Source organism: Neolamprologus brichardi, chromosome 20 (genome assembly GCF_056152115.1).
Source record: "Neolamprologus brichardi isolate AB-2024 chromosome 20, ASM5615211v1, whole genome shotgun sequence".
In the NCBI taxonomy this organism is placed as follows: Eukaryota; Metazoa; Chordata; class Actinopteri; order Cichliformes; family Cichlidae; genus Neolamprologus; species Neolamprologus brichardi.
The window spans coordinates 5,012,811-5,033,345 of NC_142123.1; the positions used below are offsets into that span (position 1 = coordinate 5,012,811).

Consider the following 20,535-nt stretch of genomic DNA (forward strand, 5'->3'; position numbering starts at 1 on the left):
TCTGTGGTCCAGGTGTGAACACCATGGCCAACTACGAGCAGGTCCTGCACCTTATCCGTTACAAGAACTGGCACACCGAGGCTCTCTTTGACAGGAAGTTTAAACTGGTCTGCTCTGAACTCAATGGTCGCTACATCAGCAACGACTTTAAGGTCGAGGTACGTCTGAGCGTTTGTCACGTGCACACTGAACCGTGACCAGCCCTTCCTGGTGTTATCCACATACTTGTGCGCCCTCACTTCAAGCGTGGTCTTTATTTCTCTCTAGGTTAATGTAATCCACACAGCCAGTCCCATGGAGCATTCCAACAATGCCATGGTGCAGCCCAACTTCATCAACCCTGTCCATCACGCCTCTGTGGATCTGTCTGGGCATAATTTGGTCAACGCTCATCAGGCCTCAGGTACTGAAACATGGAGAATGCTTCATCCTTTTTCAGCAGGTTGCATAGAAAATCAGGAGTCATCTGCAGCCATCGATTCACCAAAGTTTCAAAATAAAAGAGGAAAAAATGAAACATGCATCTGTTTCAGCGACGTGGAAAAAGACACAAAATCAAAGTATAAAAGTCTTTCCTGCAAAAATTAATTTAAGGATGCCTGGAAAATAAATTAAGCAGTAGTGTTTATTTTTTCCTCAGTATTGGCTGCAATATCGTGTGTTTATCTGTTGAATGCAACACTAAATATCATAATCAAACCAGTAATCAGCTTAATTGTAGAAAAAGATTTGTGATATGAAGCAGGAGGATTACAGCCTGCTAAGCAGAAGTGGGGCATGTATGAAACACTAGTAGTGTGTCTGTTTTTTAATGGACCAAGTTAGGGATTACTTTTGAGCGCTGTTTGTGACATCTGTACAGGCAGTGCACACTGAGCACGACCTTTTATTTTCCGGCTTCTGTATTCTTCTAAGCTGACTGCCTCGCTAAGCTCGCCACTGCTCCAGAGAGGGCTCTTCCCGCTAATATGGAAAGTGGAGCAGGTTGGCGCGAGACGGGCTAAGCTATTTAAAGAAAAACAGCCTCAACACCTCGAACAGTCAAAAGCACGTGTGTGTACAGATCGTTGGGAGCACGCCATAAAGCCAAAGCGGCGGCGGAAGCTGCGTCTGCACATATTTGATCGTGAAGTGTTGTTTTGCATCTAACTAATCACTGTGTTTTTCCTGATGTGGTTTGCCTCCTCGTAGTGGTTCCGAGCGCTGCCACCATCGTCATCGTGGTGTGCGTCAGCTTCCTGGTGTTCATGATCATCCTGGGCGTGTTCCGCATCCGAGCTGCACACCAGCGCACCATGAGGGACCAGGAAAACGGCAAGGAGAACGAGATGGACTGGGACGATTCAGCCCTCACCATCACAGTAAACCCCATGGAGGTAAAACGACACGAGAGGAGGAAGCAGGGAAGCAAAATAAGCAACAAAAAAAAAATGATTATGATGGTGATTAACTGGTGAAAAGCTGTTTAACAGAATTTCGCTGCTGGTGTTAGGCTGTAGCCCAGACAGCTTTTCGCCTGCTAATGCGAACTGGGTGATGTTAAAACTGTGCCCTAGTTTTGTCTGAGCCCCTCGTAATTAGCAGCCTTGCGGGGACGAGAGACTCTGTTGCAAATATGTAAGTCACATTACCTGACTGACGCTCAAGAATGAAACGAAAGGAAGCAGCTTCTTTTCCCAGAAGCCCAAAATGAAGCGAATGAGTCAGCTCGTGGGCTTGAATATATTTGTACAAGAAGATTCATGTCTTTCTGAGTCATTCAATTACTCGTTGTTGCTTTACTGTTTGTTAAAAGGACCGATTATTTACCATGTTTTCATTTGCTTTAACTCCCATCCTGCTGTGACTAAATCACAAAGGTGGTTTGCCACAGCACACCTGCCGAGTGAGACTTTACACATTTGACCAAAATAATCTGATCATATACAAACTCTCCAATGAGACATACGGATTTGTTAAAAGATGATGGCCTTTTTTGGTAGCTCTGTTTAACAGTTTTGTTAAACAGAGCTGAAACGAGACGCTCAATTTCCTGAGTATCTTGGAAATGACTCTTTCAAAGTGGTTTGTTATTTTTATTGAATGGATTTGGTTCGTAGGAGAAAGTTATTGAGGTAATGCGGCGTTTCTCAAAGGCAATAAGAGACGTGCATTAAATCCTCTCCCGTGGTTTTATTGTATATCGCTGCCTTTTAATGCTAATCTACATCCCATGTTAGCTTTTCACCTGATGTGTTGAACTTCCGTCATATTTACATCAAAGTGTACTTGAAACGTCCGAATCTATTTAGGTTTGATTAATGTGTCTCATGTGCACAGTTCAATGACATCGAGTTTACCTTGAAAGGCTCACTGCTATGACTGTTGTGTCTAACGGCCCCAGTATTTTCTAATGTGTGAAATTCAGAACAGTGGAGGTGATAAACCTTTGTCACCGCCACTGAGGATTTTAAGCAAACAAGATGTGATTGAAGGGCAGACTTTTAGCTCAAGTTTTGCAGATGAAAGATGTGGAGCTTATTCCAAGTGTTGACCAGCTCAGCAGCACCAAAAAAGCCTGTAAGACCGCAAAAGACAACTAAAGTGCACAATGGCAGATTCATTTCAATGGTTCAGGAAAACAGTTTAACAAAAGGAGGTAGGCGTATTATTGTGAAGAGTCTATAATCAAGAGACGTCTTCATAAATGGGAATGCAAGGCCCGATTAGTCTTTGCTAGAAAACATCTAAAGGAGCCTGCACTTGTCTGATTAGCAGAGGCTGCTTGTTGTTGTCCAAACACAGTTACATACATGAAAATGATGTGAAACAGGAAGGTAACGTGCACGGTGCTCAACAAAGCCATGATCTGTATAAAGTTTTTCTAACATGGATTTAATAATAATAATAGATTGCATTTATATTTATTTACAATACCACTATTCGTTCACTCTCGCATTCACACACTGGTGGAGGCAGCTACAGTTGTAGCCACAGCTGCTCTGGGGCAGACTGACATATCGCGCCGTCGGCCCCTCTGGCCATCACCAGTAGGCGGTAGGTGAAGTGTCTTGCCCAAGGACACAACGACCAAGACAGACAGAGCTGGGGATCGAACCGGCGACCTTCCGGTTACAAGATGAGCTTCCCAACCCCCTGAACCGCCCTGGTCGCCCAATTTAAGTAATTGAGTATTTAAGATCACAAAATGAGTGCCCACAGTCACAGTCTCCATCTTTTCTCTCGCTGTCACTAATGCAGACGTACGAGGACCAGCACAGCAGCGAGGAGGAGGAGGAAGAGGAGGAGGAGAGCGAGGACGGCGAGGAAGAAGACGACATCACGAGCGCCGAGTCAGAGAGCAGCGAAGACGAGGAGGGCGGCGAGCCGGAGGACCAGCAGGGGGCCAGCAGACAGCAGCAGCTGGAGTGGGACGACTCCACCCTCACCTACTAAACACACACAAGACACCCAAACAAGAGCTCCCGACACACACATCAGAAATTCACTCATACTCCCTGCCTCACGCACACACTCACAAACACAGCACTCCCTGCAGTTTCATGTCTAGGAGCCATGATGTAAAAACTTAACAAAAATAAAAAAAATCAAGAAAAGGAGAAACATAAAGTCCCTTCAGCGTATATATGGTCAAGGTTTTCCTGTTGTTATCTTAGTGGTGGTACTCAGTGTAGTGTAGTCATCACCAGATTGCTGACTTTTTTTTATTTATTATATTTTAATTCCCAGGAAAACCTGGCTTACATTGGAACTGTGTGAGGAAGCCAACCCTGCACTTTGTTTGTTTTCTCTCAGATGTACGGCTTTGAAGAGCAGAGCAATCGCTTCTCCTGATGTATATTCTTTGCTAATGCTTGTAGATTTATTCGCTAAACTCACAACTAGCTCCGACTTGGGTTTTCTTGACTTGTAGTCCACAGTGAATCGAAAATGATGCTTTTAACAAGTAGACTGCATTTTTCTTCTTCCATTTCTTTTTTTTGTTTTTCTTTTTAGTGCATGGAGAAATTTTGGGGAAGTCATGTGTAGAGAAATAAATTGCTTTTTAAAGATTTTTGTAAATATAATGAAACCATGTAATTAGTCAATGTGTTAGTGAAGACCTAATCAATGGGGTCCAATATCTACGATTATGTAATGTAGACTATTTGTGTCACACAGGCTGTCGCAGCATGCCGCTGAATTTCTGCAAAAGCTGTTCCATCACGCTTGTACAAAATGTCTCGCTTCACGATGCGAAACCGAGGACTGTTCAGCGGTTTCCATGACAAAAACGTGTCCATTTCGTCCCTTTTCTTTAATCTTTTGCGAGGAGTAAAGTAGCTTCTTTTGCTTTCTCGTAGGCGGAGGACTTAGTTGACGGTTTCAGCTTCACATGATGCTTTTGCTTCGCTTGCACGCGTGGCAACGCTCTACTCATGGCTTTAGTGTTATTTCATTCCCAGCAGATCTCACTGATGTACACTACAGAGGGAATCTTCTTTCAGTTTCAGAAAATGTCGCGTGGAATCACAAAGATCGGCTCAGCAGTGCCGTTCGTGGTGAAAATAAGGGTACTAAAATGTCCTCAGCAGCTTTAAAACCTTTGTCCCTGTCTCAGTCCCTGTTGTGGTTCAAGGAGAAACCCTTTCAAGCTACTGAAAGAAAATGTTTATGAGCTTTAGTGGAGACTGGCTGAATCGTTGAATTGCTGGCAATGTTTTCTTTTCTTTTCACGGCACGGCTATTTTACCTAAAATAATAATACATAGCCTGTATGAGGTACATTTTTAAACTGCTTATTGCTGAAGCTTCGTCAACGACGATGCTTACGGCAGGAAAACACTTTAAAAATGAATCTTTGAATCTTAAAGTGAGATATTTTTTTGCAGTAGACCACTAGATTTTATTGTACATGAAACTGTACTGTAGAGTTGTTCAAAGATATTTGTTTACATTTGGTAAACTTATTTTCCTTCGGGTATTAGTATGAAGCTTACGATTGGGAAGGTGTGTCCAACCTCTTGTCTCCTCTCAGACACTGTTGTCCATAACTTGTATATAATCTTTCACCAGACCAGATAAAAACGTGCCGTCACACTGAACGATTTTAGTGTTCGTCTTTTATGGGGGGGTACAGAGTAAAATATAAGCGTTTCCCAAACATGCATTTATTACGACCATGTTTGGGGCATTGGATTGTGCAGAAAATGGCATTATCGGGATTGGAAAAGTCTATGCGTGCAAATCTGTTTTCAGAGGCCAAAATTAATTAAAAACACCTTCAACGCTGCTTATTATTATTATTATTATTGTTGTTGTAAAAAGTTTCCAGGCTACTTTTGTTTTCAGCTCAGTGAATCCATTTGATTTTTTTAAAAAATAGGTGTGTATTTGAAACGTAGTGAACAGTCTCCCTTCCATGATGACTTTGGCTTGTTTTAAAAAAACTAAAAAACTTTAAAAAAAAAAAAAAAATTAAAAAGGGGGGGGCGCCAGGTCTGAGCCGGCTGAGATGGGAGTGCCTTTTGCCGATCATAGCGTAATTAGCTGGTCTAACAAACACACTTATCCGTGCTCTTTTATTTTTATTTTTAATGCTAGATTTCTTTCGTAGCTGGGGAGACGTTTTCTCTCAGTTTCTCGCGAGAATAGGCCGACGCTAGTTTTATTACAGGTGAAAACATTTTACATAGATGTCACGTGTCCTTGTTGATGTGTAGAGGAGTAGATCCACATCGTATCTTCTATAGATATTGTACTTAAAAATCATATTGACGGAATCCACCTTTAAAAGATGTACATTATGAAATTGCTTTGGCAGCATACAGCGTGTATACTGACCTATTTGTGTATAGTGGAAGGTGAGTTTCTTTTTTCTTCTTTTTAACGGTGTCCTGTTGCTTGAGCTGTTGAGAAACAATTTTTTAATTTTTTTTGAGGGCAGCATGAAATTTCACAAGAGTATATATGCCTGTCGGTGACGCAATTCTCACGGTTTCATTGTGTCAAACACTTCATGTCCACATTTCAGCTACAGTTCAAAGGTTAACTAGCATCTCGTTTTTCGGGTTGTGCGCCCCCAATGAATGTCACTGCCTAACAATCTGAAATGCAGCCATACTGTAACAACATCAAGATGAAGTAAGGAAGGGTGGGTGGATGGACAGGTGGGTGGGGGTATATTGACTTTGCATGAACCACAAGTGTGTGTGTGTACGCTCCACGTGGGCCTATGAGACCGGAGTGAGAAAGGAGACGCGATACACTACTGATTCTCAGATTGTCTGTTTCACACATCCATGACACTCCAGAAATTTTTTTTCTTTGTTTTAAAATCTGCTCAAAATGGACGGTGACGGTGTTTTCAGCGTGGTTGGATGTTTCCTTTGTGCTTGTTGGAGCTGCTCTCTTTTCTACCAGTTGAAAGGCAAATGTAGTGAGGTTGATGCTTGCTCGTAAACAAAATAAAGGAAGATGAGATGGGGTATAACTTCTGTCTGCTCTTGTTTTCCTTCATTGTTTTCTCTAGTGTAAACATGGTTCCGGTGCACAGCATGGGAACACACCCTGGGTGGTGCTTTTTTTAAAAAAAAAAAAAAAAAAAAAAAAAAAAGAGCATTGTTGCCCTCTGGTGGTGAAACTGAGATCTGCTACAGCTCCACGATAAAATATAGAGCTGGTAGATTTATTATGCTCATTTTCAACTCCATGCTTTTATTCGTGCGCTCTACCAGGGCTGCTTTGCATGATTCACATTTCAAACTGTGTATAGTAGAACCACCAGTAACACCAGTAAGGCCTTAATGCTCAGGTATATTTCTCAGTTCCCTTTCTTAGAATTGGCTGCCCCTCAAAAACGGGTTTGAACAGCAGGTGGGTGGGCCTCCTGTGCTCAGAGCATATTTATGATACCCACTCTCAGTGACATCATACAGAGACAAGATTTGAAAACTGTCTGAAGTGAACCTTGAGAGCAGTTTGAAGCCAAAGCTTTAGCCACTCCGGGACGACATGTATGTTTGTTTCCCAATCTCATTATTTCAGACTATGGCCATGTTTAAAATGAGCATCCATGAGTGTAACAGTGTATACACTCATGAGATACTTTATTAGATTTGACTTGCTAGTATCAAGTTGGACCCTCCTTGCCTTTAGAATTACCTTAATTCTTTCGGCAAAGATTCAAGACGGATACGCGGTGGTCATAAAGTGACGGACATGGCCTGCAGTAACACTCAGGTAAGTTGTGGTGTTTATTTGATGCCCAAAATGTGTGAAGAAAATATCCCCCACACCATCACACCACTAGCAGCAGCCCAATCAGATCCATGCTTTTATACTGTTCACGCCAAATTCTGAGCCTACCATCCAAATATCGCACGCTTTTCCCCAACCAACAACCATGACACATTCAAAGTCACTTTAAATCAGCGTTTTGGTACTCTGTTTGACCATGCTAACATGCCTACATGCATTAAGTTGCTGCAATGTGATTGGCTGATAAAATATTAACACTGATGAGCAGCTGAACAGGTGTACATAGTGGCAGGTGAGTGTACACGGCGGGAAATAAAACATGAAGCCTGTTGTTAGTTTTCTTTTTACTCACATTAAAAGTAGCAAGAATATCAAGATTAATGCTGTAAACATTGTGACATTCACTTCTACACAGACTGATAGTTTTTAAACTCGCATCAAACTTCATCACTGTCAACATGAAGCTACAGTCATCAGTTTGAGTTGCATGATAATAAATGCATAGAGGACTCATTAAAATAATGGAAACACCCAAGTGACACTGAATAGTGGTAAAGCGTCTCAATTCATTACTTCATCCTGTAAAATCTCTGTATTTTCTCCATGAACAGACCGAAGACCCACACTGATAATAAAACTTTATGATTCTCATATTGTTGGACGATGGCTGCTCTAATCCACCCTGCAGACTCAGCACATTTCAACTAAACTGGTGAAAGACTCGTCGAGTTTTACTGAAGATATCATCAGACTCTACATCTCACCTGCACACAAGTGGTTTACAAATGTATTCATCTATAAATGCAACTGTAAATTGGTTATAGTGTACATATTAATCGAGGCACATCCGATCATCTGAAGCGCTGTAGTCCTGGCACATGCAGTGTTTCTATTATTTTATTCAGAGTCCTGCAGACGGCACAGTTTTAGCTGAAATAAAAATACACCCTGAAGGAAAACAGCATCCTAAAAACAGCACTGTTGAATGTTGAATATTGACATTTTGGAATAAAGAATCACTGCACAAACCACAAGATCATAATAACAAACTGTCTGCGCCGTCCTCTACATTCACGCACCGTTTAGCAAATCACACGCTCGTACCTAAAATACATTTTTACGCTTTATCTGGACGATTAAAAGACATTTACAAAGATTGACTTGTACATATAAAACAATACTGTTAAAAGTGTCAGCGTCTGCAGTAGCACTTAAAAGCGCACTGATTGTTTAGAAAATCCATAATTGGATGGCACATTTTTGTCTACATTAAAAACACACTTTTTTTTTTTGCAGAACTGCTATGACTTTGTTTTCACACCAGAGCTAGCTAAAGCCATTATTTTGTCTTCGGACCCTGAAAAAAGGAAAGCAAAATGAGGTCAACAGAAATATCTGTGAGAAAGTATCAGTTTTGTAGTAAAATCATCTTTTTGCTCACCTTGGTTTGCAGTAACTTTTTCAAACTGGCTCAGGGTCGCTGTGGCGTTTTCAGTGAGGAACGTCTCGTCTTCTGGGGTGAGCTGTCACATAATTGCAACATGAATGAAAGGAAACATTCGAGGCAGCTAGTGAGGGCTGCATGACTGAAATGAATCATTTCAGACTTTACGTAGCACAAGCCGCTGAATCATCCTCGACTCTGTGGATAATCATGTGTGCTCTGAGTGCTCCTCACCTTCTCCCCCAGTTTTCTCAAGGCAGTGAGGATTTCCATTTTCTGCTGCGTGTACACGTCCCGTGACAGTTTTCCCACCATCACATCGCGGTCCATCTGCACAGTATGCCACACACCGGTCGGGAAATTGTCAGGCAAATGAATCCACACATAAACACTGAGGTGTGACTGAACTCTGCTGTTGTGGTCAGAAATGTGTGTGCGATCATGGCAATTTGGGGCTTTTGATAATTTCTTTGAACTGTTCTTCCAGAGTGGAACGATTTCACAGCAAACATCTTTCATGATATTAAACAAGTATTTTAAAACAAGTTTGAATTTTTTGGGGATTTCCTCCAATCCACACAGGGTGAAATAATAGGCTTAAATATAGACATGCACTCACTTAAATCTTTCAATAAGTGGACAAAGTGGATGGAATAATGAAGGATGAGGAAAACCTCTAAATTCTTCAACTTCACCTCAGATGAACACAACACATGATCAGAACAATAATCCCAAACACACATCAGAACTGGTTTCAGTTTGGATAAAACAGGCTAACGTTAAGCTTTTGGAATGACCTTCCCAAAGCCCCGACCCCATCCTTGTTGAAAATGTATGGACTGCGTTTAAAAGTCGTGTCTGTGCCAGGAAACCGACCAATTTAAATGGATTCTGCCAACCCTGCCGAGAAGATCGGTCAAATATCCAGCAAGAAGTATGCCAGAAGATTGTTGATGTTAAGCAAAAGTGGAGATGACAATTTAACCAAATATTAGTGGGAATGTATGTTTATGTTTGAGCCTGTATTAGAGAAAATCCAAATTAAATTCAATCTTGTGCACACAATTCATGTTTTTCCAAGTCATTAAAGATAAAAAAGAAGTAATATAGAAAGTAAAAATGAAACATCAAAGAAATCATTAAATGCCCCAAATTAACATGATATTCATGCACATGATGAGGGTGTGTAAACTTCTTACCACAACTCTGTGTGTGTGTGTGTGTGTGTGTGTGTGTGTTATACAATATATATTTGACATTGCAAACCTCTGCCAGTCTGCTTCTCAGCTGTCCTGGCTGCTTCTTAGCAAAAAGTCGAATCACCTCCGGGGTTTTGAAGGCTTGGCTGATGGCAGCTTGGATCGCCTGATGAAGACAGAAACATCTGAACGTTCTGACATTTTACTAATCAACAGTTTTCTTAATCAATGTGCTATAACCTATTTAATGCACTCCTAATACACAGTAGTAGCACATTAATTGTCCATACCAGTTGCATCCCACTGAGTTCATCCACAAGTGTCATATCTCCTGACATTATTTTCTTTAAGGAGTCGTTGAATTCACCCAGCTGCTCCAAAGTTTCCTTCTTTGTCTCTTCGTACTCTTCCTCATCCAGATCTTCTCTGGAATAAACAAATGAAGGAATCAATGAGAGAAGAGAAGCATTTATTTACTCACTGTTTTTTATTCTCTTTGTTATTCTTCAGGTACTGCATGCCAGATTTTCATATACAAAAAGCACACAAGAGGAGTTTATTGTTTTTCTTTTTCTGTACTACACCTGCATTCCTCCAGGTCCTGAAGCTGCTGCATTAGTCTGTCAAGTTGTTCCTCCATATTTTGCCTCAATTTTCCAGTTTCTGATTTCCCTCGAGAGGCCATCTTCAGTTAAAATCCTATTTTTTCTACGGGAACTGAGAGAACTGGCACCAAACAACAGATCACGTTAGGTTTTGTTGCTGAGGTACTTCACAGATAACTCAAAGATGACCTAACGTGCTATTTCCACTCGATGAGAGCAGAGCTGTTAGTGAAAAAAACACAACACTTTATCGGATCTAACAGTCTCTTTGGCGACTACACTGATAGGATAAATGTATCTGTGTGTTGGAAGTTCATGCACACAGTCCAAGTTGTTTTGTTAGCTAAACAGCTAGCGTACATGCTAAAGGAAAACATCTTACCGGGAATTTCTTTGTAAACAGCTGCAAATCAGCCTTAGTAGAATGTTAGCATTTACTCAAGAGTTTGTCGTAAATTAAAGAAGGTGGCCACTCTAGAGGAAAATAAAAATAATTACTTAAAAACACGGCTATAACACGTTTACTATTAGTCGAGACGTTTGGGATTTGGGGAATTTGTGATTGTGAACGCAGCATCACCAGAGCGGGTGCGGCTCACCGCTTCCTTGTCGATTGTGTCCAATCGGATTAGTGGATCTTACAGCGTAGTCCATGACGTCAAAGGAGGAAGCGGGTGAAACACAAATGGTATCTGTAGCTGTTTGTCTTGGTACTACAATGACTACATTATTTGACATTATATTAAAAACGCATAATTTGCTTTTAAGTTAAGCACCGAGTTCATGTTTTGTCTGTTTAAGGGTCCTGTATGTGAATCTTGGACGTAAAAGGAGGCTCGCGCTGTGTGCTCAATAGATAAGCTAAAGTTAGCTACTTGTTATAGTCGAATGCTAACGTTTAACATAGCTAAAGCGTCGAGCTTTAGTTTTCTTTACGTTTGTAGTTCCACTTAATGAAGCTCACAGACTGTATTTAAACGAGGTTAAACTACTTTCTTAATACAAATATACTGTTTCCGCCCCCCACAAAGCGATTCTCGACATGTGGTCAGCCAAGTCTTAATCAGTCTTCGTTTCTTCTCCTTGTTTGTGCAAACCCAGCTCCAGTATGAGCCATGGAGGGTCACAGTATAACCAAAGTGGTCCTGCTGGCCTGCGGGTCCTTCAACCCCATCACCAACATGCACATGAGGATGTTTGAACTGGCTCGAGATCACCTGGAAGACACAGGTTGAGTTACATGAAAATTGGATCTTTTACTGTGATGCATCTCCACCTTTATCATCCATTCATTTTTTTTTTAAATTCAGTTACCCTCCATGCTGTTCAACTGAGTTATTCTAAAGTCTATTATCTCAGATATTATCATCATCATTTAGTTAGTTAGATTTAGTTAGTTCTCTAAACTTCTAAACTTACTGTAGGTGCAAATGTGTGCATGAAGGGTTCTCTGTTTCTATATGTTACCCCTGCAACAGATTTGCAATCTACCCAGGATGTACCCTGCAATCCTGAAATGGATAAGCGGAAGAAGATGGATAGATGTGCAAAAATTAAGTGAAAGGGGTAACTTTGTCTTAAAAAGGGATTGTGAATCAGTACATTGGAGAGACAAGTGTTTTGGATAAAATTGTTATACCAAAAGTCCAGATACAAAATAGTTCAAGAAGGAATTATGCTTTTGTAAATTGATTAATATGACAGTACAGAAAAGCTGGCAGTGTTTTAATATTGCATTATTATTAATAGACACTATTAGGTTGTGCCTCATACTTGATTTGGGAGTTTTATGCCAGATCCCCTTCCTGACCCCTCCAGCTGGAATGACTTTGCATTTCACCACATATTTTGATTTGGCAGACCTGGGATCAAACCAGGGATCTTTTGTTTGTTAGGCTAATGTGTAAACCAATACACTATCGAGCTAGAACCAATTATTTATTCAGTAAATGCTGATTTCTTTGATTCTGTCTTTGTTTCGGCTGTGGCTGCCTGGATTTTATTCTGCTCAGACAGTTTCCCGTGTGTCATTTCCCTTGTGCTCTCTTCCAACTTTCTTCTCTACTCTACTGTTCTGTCCAATAAAGTCTAATAATTCATCTCAAAAATTAAAAGAAAATGCATTATGTAGGAAAAACTGAACTTATTTCAAATACTATGCAAATTTTACACATATTTTGCAAACTTGTAATGTTCTTTGTATATGTTTGTAGGAAAAGTACTAGTAATAATAGAGGTCAAATATAATATTTTACCTGACCAGTACTTAAGAACATGTCTTCTTTTGTGCGTAAGGTCAGTATAAGGTGGTGAGAGGAATCATCTCTCCAGTGGGTGATGCATATAAGAAAAAGGGCTTGATTGAAGCCTGCCACCGTCTGGAGATGACTCGATTGGCTACCGAAAGCTCAGACTGGGTTATGGTGGATTCCTGGGAGAGTTTGCAGCCAGAGTGGGTGGAAACGGCTAAAGTAGTTCGGTGAGTTGACATTTCTTGCGTCTGAGTGCTGGGAGTGCTTTTGTTTGATGTAGGTGGTTTGTCTTGAGACAAAAACTGTGTGACACTACCTGTGAACTTTACTGTTTTGTTATCTGTTGTTTTCTGATTCACCTTTATTACTGACTCACCCCAGTCCGCCCACTTTCTTCTCTATTAACTTAACATTATCACTGCAAGTAATAATGCCTATTAAAATACTAATTTCCCAAACCTAAAGCATCTTTAAATGACGTGTGATGTAGGCAATTAGTGGTAACCTTAATGATAATTGCTTTATGAATTCTTTAGATTTGATTTGTGTGTGTGTGTGTGTGTGTGTGTGTGTGTGTGTGTGTGTGTGTGTGTGTGTTGCTGCATCATTAAGTATGAACACACAAAGCATCACACTCCCTGCAGTTACACTGGCTCACACACTGCTGAATGATGGACTCTGTATTCTTCATCCCATGTCTTGAAACCTTTTATCGTTTTCTAGATAAATTAATTCTTAAAGCAACAAAATCCATTATAGAGGCTTGATTTAAACGTTAGGAATTAAAATTAAACTTGTGCAGGATTAATTAGATATTAGATAATTAACATCATTATGCCTCACATAAATGAAATCATTATTTAGAATCTTTGTCATCTATTTTCCTGTGGCAGCAGGAAAAGGAAGAAATGCAAGGCAGGAAATGTGAGAGCCTTCACTGGTATGATACTCGATACATGTTATGATTTGCCGAATACTTCCCAGAACTTTGCAGGTGCAGTTCAAACAAGATAGAATCAGACAAAGTCAATCAAAATTCCTTAATTGTTTAAGTTGAAGGCTGAAATTATTAAATGCTGATGGTGAAAAGAATCTGAAATAGTATCCCAACTGCAGCCTCACAGACTTGAAGAAAAAAAACCCATAAAAGGCACAAAAACAGTTTAATAATGAGATCAAATGCATTTAGCATAACGAGAATTTGATTTTGGAGCACTATTTTGCTGACTGACAACTACCAATAGTAGCCTTTTTCCACTTTATAGCAAACTGTCAATACAGTATACACACAGCGTGGTTTTTGCTTGATAAAAATCTTTGATTCCAATTTGTAAATTTACAGGCATCACTATGAGGAGCTTCTTGCAGCAGAGCAGAACATCGATGATGTGGACACGATCAAGTATGCAAAAAAGAGGCGCATCGAAGAGAATCATCGCAAAGACAGAGGTAAGTCATGCCATACATTTACCTCCCTGTCGTTGTCTGTAACTTTTCTTATCCATCAAACGAGCCATGCAACAAACGTAGTTGTCAGGATTTTCCTGTTTGCAGCTTAACTGACAAGAGAATGGGTTTAGGGTGTGGATACTCAGGTGTGGTGTTAACAGCATGAGCTGAGCCTCTGGGGGATGGAAGGGAAAAATATGCGTTATGGAAGCACTTGAATTTTTGCTGAAGGTGCATTGTAAAAGCTGGCAGGTTGAAGTGCATACTATGCTTTGCATTTAAGTTCTACTAGCATCGCTTAACCCTGTAAAGCTTGAACCATGAAGTGTAATTGCCAGAATATTCTGACAAAAAATGTATTAAATATCAATTTTATCAGTTTGCATCTATGAGTTATATGTGAGATACAGTTGGCATTTTTGTGCAATGTATTACTTAAATACTTACTGTCCAATTTATTCAGGAAAAAAAATGGAAAACAGAAAATGCAGAGGTCACAAAATCTCATGTATCGAAAATGTTACACTTGGCATTACAGGGTTAAGATGTCAGCAGTTCAGTTTAAAAGCAGTGCAGCAGAACTGGATATCTTCTTCTTTATTCCATGAATCACCCTCTTTCCTCATCAAAATTTCAACCCTGCAACGATCTGCAGTGCGACGTGACCACTGACAATTCATTAGGACATTTGGGTGTGTTCTTATTCGCAGCTAATGTAGGCAAGTTCCAGTAAGCGCACTTCTTTGTTATTCCACACCTTCAAACTCAACTGATGTAGAAGCTGAAATAAATAGAATTTGATTTCATGTGTGACATTTCAGGCAGTTCTTGCGACAGTCACATATGCACTGTTCTGCCCCATGACAGATAGTGACTACACTAATGGTTCAAACTTTAAAAAGAGCCCAATTCTTCCATTCTTTAAATTGAAATTCAAGCAGCTCAAGTCCAACGAATAGCTTAAAATAGTGTAATGTTGCCTAAAACTAAAAAAATACATATTTCAGAAATATACAACGGCCTTTTTTAGAGAACGGGAAATGGATTAAGAACTTAAACCTGTTCTGCAGCAAAGGAGGTTGATCGAGCTTTGACAGTTGATCCTACCAACCTACTTTTGTACACCATTGAACAAGAAAAAACATGTTGAGTGTGACATCAACTTTTAAATATGAGGAGGAAGCGTGATGGTCTCGGGATGTTGGTGACATGTACAGATTTAGAGGCACCTTGAACCAAAATGGTTCTGCATCGCCATGCAGCACCCTCTGGTATGCACCTAGTTGGTCTGGGTTTCATCCTACACCAAGATAAAAACCCAAAACATAAGTCCAAGCTGTGCCAGAACTACAGTAGGAAAAAGCAACAAGAATGCACACTCTCCATCTTAAAAGTGCCATGCATTTATGGGAACTTCTGCAACACAGCTGGGAAAAACTTCCATCCATCCATTTTCTTCTCCTTATCCATGGCACGGTCGTGGGCACAGTAGCCTAAGCAAGGATGCCCAGACCTCCCTCTCTCCAGCCACCTCCTCCAGCTTATCCCGAGGAACACAGAGGCATTTCTAGGCCTCTGTGTCTCCAGCAGGTCCTGGGTCTGCCCCTGGGCCTCATTCTGGAGTTGGCCAGTAGGCATCCTTGCCAGATGCTTGAACCACCTCAACTGACTTCTTTCGATGTGGAGGAGTAGTGACTCTACTCTGAGCCATTCTCAGGTGGCTGAGCTCATTTTCGCCGCGTGTATCCGTGATCTCATTCTTTCAGTCACTACCCAGAGCTCGCGACCATAGTAGAGGACAGGGACGTCGATTGACTGGTAAACCGAGAGCTTCACTTTCATGCGGCTGGACGGATGGATAGATGGCATTGTAGAGATAATGCCATGAGTGTTTTTAGCTCTGCCAAAGGTGACTACTTTGATGAAAAGTTTAGATTACATTTTGATTTATAAATGGATTCCATGGTTGTTCTATGCTTTAATCTCAACGAGACATTAAACTGCTTGAATTTCAATAAAAAACTGGAAGAATTGGGGTCTTCTTAAAGTTTGGACCTGAAGCATATGCACAGTGTGGATTAGTTGACTCTTGTGTTGTGCTGACAGACTTGTTTCTCTGTGCTCAGATGACCTTCAGCTGATGTTGCTGTGCGGGGCTGACGTCCTCGAGTCTTTTGGGATTCCCAACATGTGGAAGCAGGAGGATATCGCAGAGATCGTGGGCCGCCACGGTTTGGTTTGCATCAGCCGCAGCAACAGCGATCCACATAAGTTCATCCACCAGTCAGACTTGCTGTGGAAGTATCGCAAGAACATCCATATCGTCCGCGAATGGGTGACTAACGACATCTCAGCCACTCACGTGCGGCGGTCGCTGCGGCGCGGCCAGAGCGTCAGATACCTTCTGCCAGACAGCGTCATTCACTACATCAAAGAGCACGGCCTGTACAGCTCTGAGAGCGAGCAGAAAAACGCAGATGTGGTTCTAGCGCCCCTCCAGAGGTACACGGGTGCTTCCTCAAGTTGAGGAAATTTGACTGTGAATTTGAAACAAAAGTGCCTGCACTGAACAGGAGTCTTTTCTAAGAATGGGTGTGTTTCAGGTCGTTGAGTGAAGTGATTTAGTAACAGTTTCACTTTGCCGGAACTTTTTGTTTGCGTGTGTGGAAAAATACACAAGATCACAAAATAACTGAGCAGCAGATCATATAGATGAGCGGTCACATAAATGTGTTTCCAGTCAATCAAAGGATTTACATTCAACTGTGAAACGGTGAGCCGACGATGTTTTTTATTAGATGAAATATGGTGCATAGAGAATTAATTGAATCACACTTGCTTTACCACAGTTATCCTTTCCATGTCTGGCTTCAGCGCACTCCGGTTAGTCAACATGTTTTTGTACCTAGAGCTGTATTTTTCCATGCTTTAAATACCCACTTCTGCAGATCTGATGATAAAGACATGATATGTGATATTCTAGAAATAAACAGCACTCTTTGTTTACCACTTTGTGAGCCGTTCATTGTTGCTTTTATCGCACAGATAAGAATAAGAAAGTCCTAGCTTTGCTTTCATGATGAAAATGCTTATCTCGCAGGATTATCCTTACTTTTAGATTTCCGGTGAAATAACGAAACTTCAGCCAAATGAAGAGATGTGATTATAGTAATGGGGTTTAAAACTAGAATATAACAGAGAACATCATCATTAGTATCAGAATTGATCATTATTAGTAGTAGTATTTTAATAATAATAATAATTTGATTATGATTAATTTCGAAAAACATTATTATTTCTACCAATTTACTCTGAGTATGTTTTAGCTAGCATCCCAAACTCCTCTGTGTTTTATTTAAGCAGTTAATACGTCTGCAATGTTATTACGCACATTTAGAGCGTTGGCAGGGGAAAAACCCTGACGTGGTTTTCCCATGTAACAAGACACCCCGTCAGAAGAAGCAACAACAACACCCGAGTATTTGGATAAGTGCCCTGTGTTTCATTTTTTTTCCACACTTGACTTACATCAATCCTTTTCACACTGCATGCCAGATAGTGCAAGAGTGTCACTATGTTCCTCATTGCACATAAAGGTGTGCCATTTTTACGTAAGCCCTGTTTGTAAGAAACAGCAGCTGTTTGATTCTGTTTACGTCTAAACTGGAATATTGAAATCCCTCTCCCTATACAACTATTATATAAATATAAAACCTTAAATGAGATGAGCATGATTTATTTTCTTTTAACTGGAAATATGTAGATTATTGAAACTCAGAGAGAGTCCAGTGCCACAGCAAATTCACACATAGTACTAAAACATTACAAATAAAGATAAAGTGCTAGATAATGTATGCCTACCAGCTACTACACTACGTGATAAATACATATAATCACAATTTAAGATTTCTCTAACTGTGCAGTAAAAAGTATAGTGTGCAAATCGGTCAATATAACGTTTACAGTCGTGAAAAGTCAAGATTTCAACAGGACTGTGCAGCCCTTATTCCATGATTATTACCTATTATTATTATTATTATTACCTATATATATTAGCTTGTAGAACCACAGTTAGAAACAGTAACTTGGAAGTTACAACTTTCTGTTTGATTTTTCAGTCACATGGTTGTGGAGGAACTTTGGTCCACTCTTCTATGGCTGTGCTGCCTTTTTCTTTTTAGAAAGAAGAGGCTTTGTCCCGGTGACGATTCCAGCTGCTCCTTGCTGCTGCTTACCTTCTTAATTCCTATCGAAGCAATTAAGGTGGACTTAGTTTGTGTACTTAGTCATGTAAAATCTCTTTTCACGTGGCTGTTTTTACTGCAGTTATATAACAGAAATAGAGTGACTGCTTTGCTGTCATTGTACAAGTGATTAATTCTGAGTAACTTTTTGTTTTATTAAAAGAAAAGGATAAAAGCCTTTCAGTCCGTCATTCAAATCCAAACACTGCTTCTGGATAACATGACCCATTAGGATTTGAATGCCATAAAGGCGTGATGCCTGGGGCAAATTTTCACAGCCATGTTTAAACTGAACTGTTGCACCAGTCTGACACGTCTGGCCTCTTCTTTACTCTGGAACAAATCAGGTCACCTCTCTCATCCTCAGGTGACAGGACACACCTGCCTCTGAGTCTCCTGATCTCATATAAACAGCATTTGCCTCAGCCTCTTCTCAGCAGTCTGCACCTGACCGGCTCAGGATCACCTTGCACTTACACGCTTCCCAAAAGAAGGAAAAGTCAAGTCCGTCAGCATGCCTGCCAGCCTGAGCGGCAAATGGGAGATGATCAGCAATGTCAACTTTGACAACTACATGATTGCGCTGGGTAAGTCCGCGTGTTGTTTCCCTCCAGAGTATGTGCGTTCACATCATTCAAAATGCACTTTTGTAGAAAAACACGGCAGCGGGGCTATTTATCATTTAATTGAACTGTGCGAGAAATGAGAAAATGAATTTGTGCCTACTGTTCAACCTCTTTTTCCACTTTTCCAGGCATAAGCGCTTCCTTACGAAAAATTGCTGCAAAACTTACCTTAAAGAAAACAATTGAGCGGCAGGGGGACCAGTTCATCATCAAAACCACGAGCACTTTCCGAAACTACACGGTCACCTTCAAAGTGGGCCAGGAATTTAACGAGTTTACAAAGGGACTAGACAACAGACACCTGAAGGTGAATGGGAATGGCTAAAGCGTATCATAAATATCATAATTGGAAGGGTTTGAATATTATGCATGTTGAAAAACAAGTCGTGATTCACGCTTCGCTTCTCTGTTACCTGTGCAGTCACTCGTGAGATGGGAGGGGAACAAACTAATATGTGAACAGACTGGAGAGAAGAAGAACAGGGGATGGACTCACTGGATTGAAGATGACAAGCTTCATCTGGTAAGACTGTGGATTTGGACATTCTACATAATACACAGAATTTAAAAACGATGCATTATTGAACTCATTTGAATCTGTTATATTTAAATAAAATGTAATTATTAAAACTTTTCTGACCTTTTCTCCTTAGGAGCTGTTCTGTGAAGGACAAGTCTGCAAGCAGGTTTATAAGAACGTTTCAAAGACGAGAGAAGAAGAATGAAGAGTTGGAGGAGGATCTTGAGGTGGTCCAGAATTAGAAGGCTTTATGGAGTAGATCCATCAGCGTAAAACCCTGACTGTGAAACCCACCCCGAGAGTTGCGACTGGTGTCTTCCCCGTTGCTTATATACTCGGTTCAAATGGAAACGTCTGTACTCTCAGGGTATGCATTTACACCACTAGATGGTATCGCTGCAATACTTTTGTCAGATGCTGGTGTGTCTGGTCCAGCAGCCTGTCGGTGCGTGCCTCTATCCCAAACCGTCAAGAATGTTTATAGCACCATTCAGCTGGCTGAAAAAATGTATTTTTTGTTAAATATTTAGAGCTACGAGAAAAAGGAGACACGGGTGCCGCTTGTGCTCTCCGTCGTGCATTTTGTTCAATGTTTCTGTAAATTTTTCATTCATGCAAGAACATTTATAACCAGTGTAACTGAAAGTTATTCATAGGATGTTTGGAATACAGTTTTGTTGTATGTAATATGTGAGTAAGAAAAATAAATCTGATGTAAAAGTTGAAGCATTTTTTAAATTTTGTTCTTAGTAAACTGACAGGTTTTTGTTGTGCCATTAATCACACGTCACCATCGGATCGACCGGTAAAGTCACCGTACCCTGTCGGCTGAATGCTGCTGACACACTTCAATTATAAGTTACACTAATGCATACAGTTTGCTGCTTGAGCTCTGCGGTAGAAGCTTCAGGTAACAGTAGTTTAGTGCTTCTGCAGCAATCGTTGTAACCAGAATGA

At 40.6% G+C, this 20,535-nt stretch overlaps 4 protein-coding genes across 10 annotated transcripts in view; 3 read left to right on the top strand and 1 right to left on the bottom strand.

Annotated features, from left to right (window-relative positions):
* Positions 1-6,472, top strand: part of clstn1 (calsyntenin 1) — a 37,855-nt gene extending 31,383 nt beyond the window's left edge. For all 4 annotated transcript variants that reach the window (XM_087833425.1, XM_087833427.1, XM_087833426.1 and 1 more), the window contains 4 exons: positions 13-158; positions 268-403; positions 1,192-1,376; positions 3,241-6,472. In XM_087833425.1, coding sequence (XP_087689551.1) covers positions 13-158; positions 268-403; positions 1,192-1,376; positions 3,241-3,435 — 662 coding nt within the window. In that variant the 3' untranslated portion in view covers positions 3,436-6,472. The remainder of the gene's footprint in view (positions 1-12; positions 159-267; positions 404-1,191; positions 1,377-3,240) is intronic.
* Positions 6,473-8,231: 1,759 nt separating this feature from the next.
* Positions 8,232-11,066, bottom strand: lzic (leucine zipper and CTNNBIP1 domain containing). Of its 2 annotated transcripts, none has more exons than XM_087834215.1 (7): positions 10,870-11,066; positions 10,467-10,608; positions 10,173-10,308; positions 9,950-10,048; positions 8,918-9,013; positions 8,681-8,762; positions 8,232-8,596 (listed from the first exon to the last, which is right to left on the bottom strand). In XM_087834215.1, the coding sequence occupies exons 2-7, from the start codon at positions 10,565-10,567 to the stop codon at positions 8,541-8,543; spliced, it is 570 nt and encodes a 189-aa protein (XP_087690341.1). In that variant the 5' UTR covers positions 10,568-10,608; positions 10,870-11,066; the 3' UTR covers positions 8,232-8,540. The 2 variants fall into 2 exon arrangements, with proteins under 2 accessions (XP_087690341.1, XP_087690342.1); XM_087834216.1 differs by having other exon boundaries at positions 10,467-10,709.
* A 59-nt stretch (positions 11,067-11,125) lies between these two features.
* Positions 11,126-17,197, top strand: nmnat1 (nicotinamide nucleotide adenylyltransferase 1). Of its 3 annotated transcripts, none has more exons than XM_087833882.1 (5): positions 11,126-11,175; positions 11,589-11,717; positions 12,783-12,966; positions 14,082-14,188; positions 16,315-17,197. In XM_087833882.1, the coding sequence occupies exons 2-5, from the start codon at positions 11,603-11,605 to the stop codon at positions 16,713-16,715; spliced, it is 807 nt and encodes a 268-aa protein (XP_087690008.1). In that variant the 5' UTR covers positions 11,126-11,175; positions 11,589-11,602; the 3' UTR covers positions 16,716-17,197. The 3 variants fall into 3 exon arrangements, with proteins under 3 accessions (XP_087690008.1, XP_087690009.1, XP_087690010.1); XM_087833883.1 differs by having other exon boundaries at positions 11,138-11,197; XM_087833884.1 differs by lacking the exon at positions 11,126-11,175 and adding an exon at positions 11,232-11,469.
* Positions 17,198-18,399: 1,202 nt separating this feature from the next.
* rbp7a (retinol binding protein 7a, cellular) lies at positions 18,400-20,286 on the top strand. Its single transcript, XM_006785533.3, has 5 exons — positions 18,400-18,451; positions 18,800-19,019; positions 19,187-19,365; positions 19,480-19,581; positions 19,712-20,286. The coding sequence occupies exons 2-5, from the start codon at positions 18,947-18,949 to the stop codon at positions 19,781-19,783; spliced, it is 426 nt and encodes a 141-aa protein (XP_006785596.1). The 5' UTR covers positions 18,400-18,451; positions 18,800-18,946; the 3' UTR covers positions 19,784-20,286.
* Positions 20,287-20,535: the final 249 nt, after the last annotated feature.

What these genes read in the sequence shown, in the direction of transcription:
- lzic (XM_087834215.1), bottom strand. Translation starts at nt 10,567, where the DNA reads ATGGCCTCTCGAGGGAAATCAGAAACTGGAAAATTGAGGCAAAATATG. An exon ending in AACTCAGTGGGATGCAACTG is followed by an intron (nt 10,049 to 10,172) that starts GTATGGACAATT and finishes TGTCTTCATCAG; the next exon opens with GCGATCCAAGCTGCCATCAG. An exon ending in TGAGAAAACTGGGGGAGAAG is followed by an intron (nt 8,763 to 8,917) that starts GTGAGGAGCACT and finishes ATTATGTGACAG; the next exon opens with CTCACCCCAGAAGACGAGAC.
- nmnat1 (XM_087833882.1), top strand. Translation starts at nt 11,603, where the DNA reads ATGGAGGGTCACAGTATAACCAAAGTGGTCCTGCTGGCCTGCGGGTCC. An exon ending in AGATCACCTGGAAGACACAG is followed by an intron (nt 11,718 to 12,782) that starts GTTGAGTTACAT and finishes TTTGTGCGTAAG; the next exon opens with GTCAGTATAAGGTGGTGAGA. An exon ending in GAATCATCGCAAAGACAGAG is followed by an intron (nt 14,189 to 16,314) that starts GTAAGTCATGCC and finishes CTCTGTGCTCAG; the next exon opens with ATGACCTTCAGCTGATGTTG.
- rbp7a (XM_006785533.3), top strand. Translation starts at nt 18,947, where the DNA reads ATGCCTGCCAGCCTGAGCGGCAAATGGGAGATGATCAGCAATGTCAAC. An exon ending in CAACTACATGATTGCGCTGG is followed by an intron (nt 19,020 to 19,186) that starts GTAAGTCCGCGT and finishes CCACTTTTCCAG; the next exon opens with GCATAAGCGCTTCCTTACGA. An exon ending in AAGATGACAAGCTTCATCTG is followed by an intron (nt 19,582 to 19,711) that starts GTAAGACTGTGG and finishes TTTTCTCCTTAG; the next exon opens with GAGCTGTTCTGTGAAGGACA.